General features: G+C 33.8%; 1 protein-coding gene across 3 annotated transcripts in view; it reads right to left on the reverse strand.

Annotated features, from left to right (window-relative positions):
* LOC106882208 (uncharacterized) overlaps positions 1-4,001 on the reverse strand; it is a 21,242-nt gene that overhangs the window by 6,468 nt on the left and 10,773 nt on the right. The window contains exon 3 of one of the 3 annotated variants that reach the window (XM_014932804.2): positions 1,051-2,607. The exons of the other annotated variants lie outside the window; for them this stretch is intronic. Within the exon in view, the coding sequence (XP_014788290.1) occupies positions 2,555-2,607 (53 nt within the window). The 3' untranslated portion in view covers positions 1,051-2,554. Of the gene's footprint in view, positions 1-1,050; positions 2,608-4,001 lie in introns of those variants that run through there. 3 annotated transcript variants of the gene reach the window in all.

The following is a 4,001-nucleotide window of genomic DNA, read 5'->3' on the forward strand; positions in this document are numbered from 1 at the left end:
AATTTTTAAGATCAAAATTTCCCAACCCAAACAATGAAATAAATAAAATATTTCTAATTAATATTTGGAGTTGTTTTATTAATCATTTGGTAACATAGGCATGACTCCAGGTTCAGTCCCACTGTGTGGCACCTTGGGCAAGTATCTTCTACTATAGCCTCGGGCCGACCAATGCCTTGTGAGTGGATTTGGTAGACAAAAACTGAAAGATGCCCATCATATATATATGTATGTGTGTATATTTGTCTGTTTGTTTCCCCATCATCGCTAGACAACCGATGTTGGTGTTTACATCCCCGTAACTTATTCTATCAGACTCTTTTGCCAAACAGCTAAGTACCAGGCTTACAAAGAATAAGTCTAGGAGTCAATTTGTTCAACCAAAAGGCAGTGCTCTAGCATGGCCACAATCAAAATGATTGAAACAAAAGAATAAAATATAAAATGGGGGGGGGGCATCCCAGTCTATGGCCAGATCATGTTGAAAGCCCCAGTTCTTCTCGTCTAATCACCGTGAAGGCACATATCTTAGTGGTCGGAATATTCAGCTCACAATTGTAAGGTCATAAGTCTAAAACCCAGTGGCGCATTGTGCCCTTGAGCAAGTCATTTTATTTCACGTTGCTCCAGTCCACTCTGCTGGCAAAACGGAGTTATTCCTGTAATTCAAAAGGAACCAGCCTTGTCATATTCTGTGTCACACTGAATCTCCCTGAGAACTACATTAAGGGTACACATGTCTGTGGAGTACTCAGCCACTTGCACAGTAATTCCACAAACAGGCCCTTCAGATCAGATCAACTGGAACCCTCATCATAACTGACGGAGTGCCATTTTGTTTTTTTCCCATCTGATCACCAGAATTAATGTTCCTCAGGAATTCCATCCCTGTTCATATTTTTGTCATTTTACTTGCAACAGTTTCAGCAAAATGTTAACCAACATCAATCTCACAGGTCTTGGAGGGTACTGCCCCTTCCTTCAGAATTGGTTAATTAAAAGAAAAAAAAAAATCTAAATAATGAATACAAGTCAATAGCATAACACCAGTTTTCAGGTTGTTTTTTTTTTCAAAATTTATTTCAACAAGCTATATTTAAAAACAAGGCATTATTATTACTGTTGTTGTTGTTGTTTTGCCTTTACTTCACTTTATACAAGCTGTGCCCAAGTCTCAACCAGAGACCCATCAAGGGACAACAAGTTTCTGCATCTAAAGATGCAAACAGGAGAGGTGTCATGCAATTGAAAAACTGATGTATGTGTAAAAAAAAAAAATTCTTTTTTAAAAAAATTATAACAATAATGTGTCAGATTGCATTTACATGGAGAAGAAATTATTATTATTATTATTATTATTATCATTATTATTATTATATAAAGCAGAGCAGTGGGAATAGCTTACAACAGATATATGAGGGTGATGGCGGTGAAAAAGGTATAGAAAAATATGAGAATTTTAATTGTAATACATCTATTAGTTCAAAAATTAATTTTTACATAGATTTAGACAAAATTAGTTTTAGTTCCTCTCACTCATTCTGAAAAATACATTACAATGTCATCACTCCCAAATTATATTATGAGGTCATAAGTCATAATTCCTAAATTACATTATGATGCCATAAATGTGCTGAGCTCCCAAAGTACATTACTACATCATAAATAGGTTATAATTCCTAAATTACATTATGGTGTCATAAATATCTATCATAACTCCCAAATTACCTTGTCATAAATGAGGTCATAAGTCCTAACCTACATTATGATGTCATAAATGTGTTAAACTTCCAAACTACATTACTATGTCATAAATAGGTCATAATTCCTAAATCACATTATGATGTCATAAATATCTATCGTAACTCCCAAATTACCTTACAATATCGTAAATATAGGTTATAACTTCCAAACACTAATTATATAACATAAAATGAAAACATGTTTATTTTATCTAAGATTTACTTTGACAGATTTCTCAACAATGCCATGTCTCTTCTGGTGGCTGCCAAAAGAAGGAACCGAATCATTTCAAAGACAAAATGAATTTAATCAACATTATCTATGAAACCATTGTATCCAAGAAATCTGTTTCACTCACTTCATGGAAACTTCCTCAATCTTTAGTCAAAATCAGAGTTCCCACAAAAAACAATTATGGATTGTAATTATCTGAAAATTAGAAGATAAACGTGGAGTAGAGAGAGCGTGTTGTTGATTAGGTCACAGATGGTGATGAAAGGAGTGACAAACATAACCGGTTGACTGATTGATCATATGATTAATCAAACACTCAGTTAATTGGTTAAATGGTTAACAAGTTGATTAATAATAACAATAATAAAAGAAGTGAAATAAAACCAGCATATGTGTATTTATTGGTATAATGACCCTCCCAAGATAAAGCAAAATCTGTTTTAGAACATTGTTAATTGCAATTGTCCATCCATTTTGGACGAGAGAAACTTCACTTCATACATAAATGCTTTCTTAAACTGTTTAGTCTTGAGAGTCAAACATTTATTATCCATATATGAAAAAAACAAAAATACTTTTAAAAAAATGTTTTGACTCTTTGGTTACCAAATTTCTGTGTTTTAATTACTTCTGAAAAATAATTAAGAATTTGAAAGGGTTTAATAAAATAATTAAGTTTTTTTATATTTTTTAATTAGTCTATTAAACTAGAGTTTAAAGCATAACAAAAAATTCATTAAAAAAATTATGATGGAAGGTTTATATTTAGATATGAACATTTCAAAAGTTAGGGAGTTTTGGCCAAAAGTGGTCCCAGGAAGTCAATAGGCCACTTTGGGCTATTCAATTAATATTTAATATTTTACCAGACATAATTACGTGTAATGTGATTCAAAACAAAATGGCACTGCAATATTTGTAACGCATATTGAACTTGTGCCACATTGACTCATCATCATCTTCCTTGACACACACACACATATACATTATAACTAAAAGACTCTGATTTCCAGTACTCCAAGTTATTTCTGACCATCAGATAGTAATCTGAGCTTGGTTTTTCTTGAAATATCCACTGCCTGAATACCTTTTTGAAATGTGAAATGAAAAGCTTGAAGGAAACACTTATCATTGTTCTTTCGTTTGAGAACGATATGTGTGAAAATGGCTGTTTCGAGATCAGGCTCCGGATTCCATTTCTGGTTCTCGTGGTAAGATTATTAAAAAACATCATAAACTCCATACAGTTGAAGTCACCAAATTGCATTGCTGTTTGAGCAATGTTCCAAAAATAATACTTTTGATTAATAACTTTAATTAATACTTTCCATTAATGTTTTTAAAAACGAGTGTGTATGCAGATGTTCATTTTGCATGCGCCTGCACAGACACGTAATATAAACACATAAACACTCATTAACACATACACACACATTTACTGAGCTACTCTGAGTACAGGAAATCAGCGCCTTTCAATGATAACATGATAGAGAATACTCTACACTTGTATTGAGTCCTTTAAATTATAACTTCTGGTGAATCAAGAGATTTATACAAACACACAAACACATGTGCAATATAGAAGCTAGAAAAAGTCGTAACAGCCCCAGTAGGGTCCAGACACTGAGTTTGCTGTACCATCTGCTGTGCTAACCACACAAAAGCAACATTACAACTTTTGATCGCCTAAATCAGTGGTTCCCAAATTTTTTCTGGCTGCTGCCCCCTTGGCACCCGGGCCTCATTTCTAGCACCCCCTCACCACCACAAATATAGACCACTTTCTGCAGCAAATTCTGAACAACTGTATTTCACAAATAAAACTTAGACCTAATTAATCTATTAATAGCTTTTTTTTTTTTTTTTGCATCTATCACCCCATTTCGGTGAACTCATTATCATCCCACTTTTCTTCAATGCTCCCCCTGAATCTTTCCACCGCCCCCAAGGGGGCAGAACTGCCCACTTTGGAAACCAATGACCTAAATCAAAAGACAAAGTGGTGATGATGGCATATAAAGGAT

The sequence above is a fragment of the Octopus bimaculoides genome, chromosome 1, assembly GCF_001194135.2.
Source record: "Octopus bimaculoides isolate UCB-OBI-ISO-001 chromosome 1, ASM119413v2, whole genome shotgun sequence".
Taxonomy (NCBI): domain Eukaryota; kingdom Metazoa; phylum Mollusca; class Cephalopoda; order Octopoda; family Octopodidae; genus Octopus; species Octopus bimaculoides.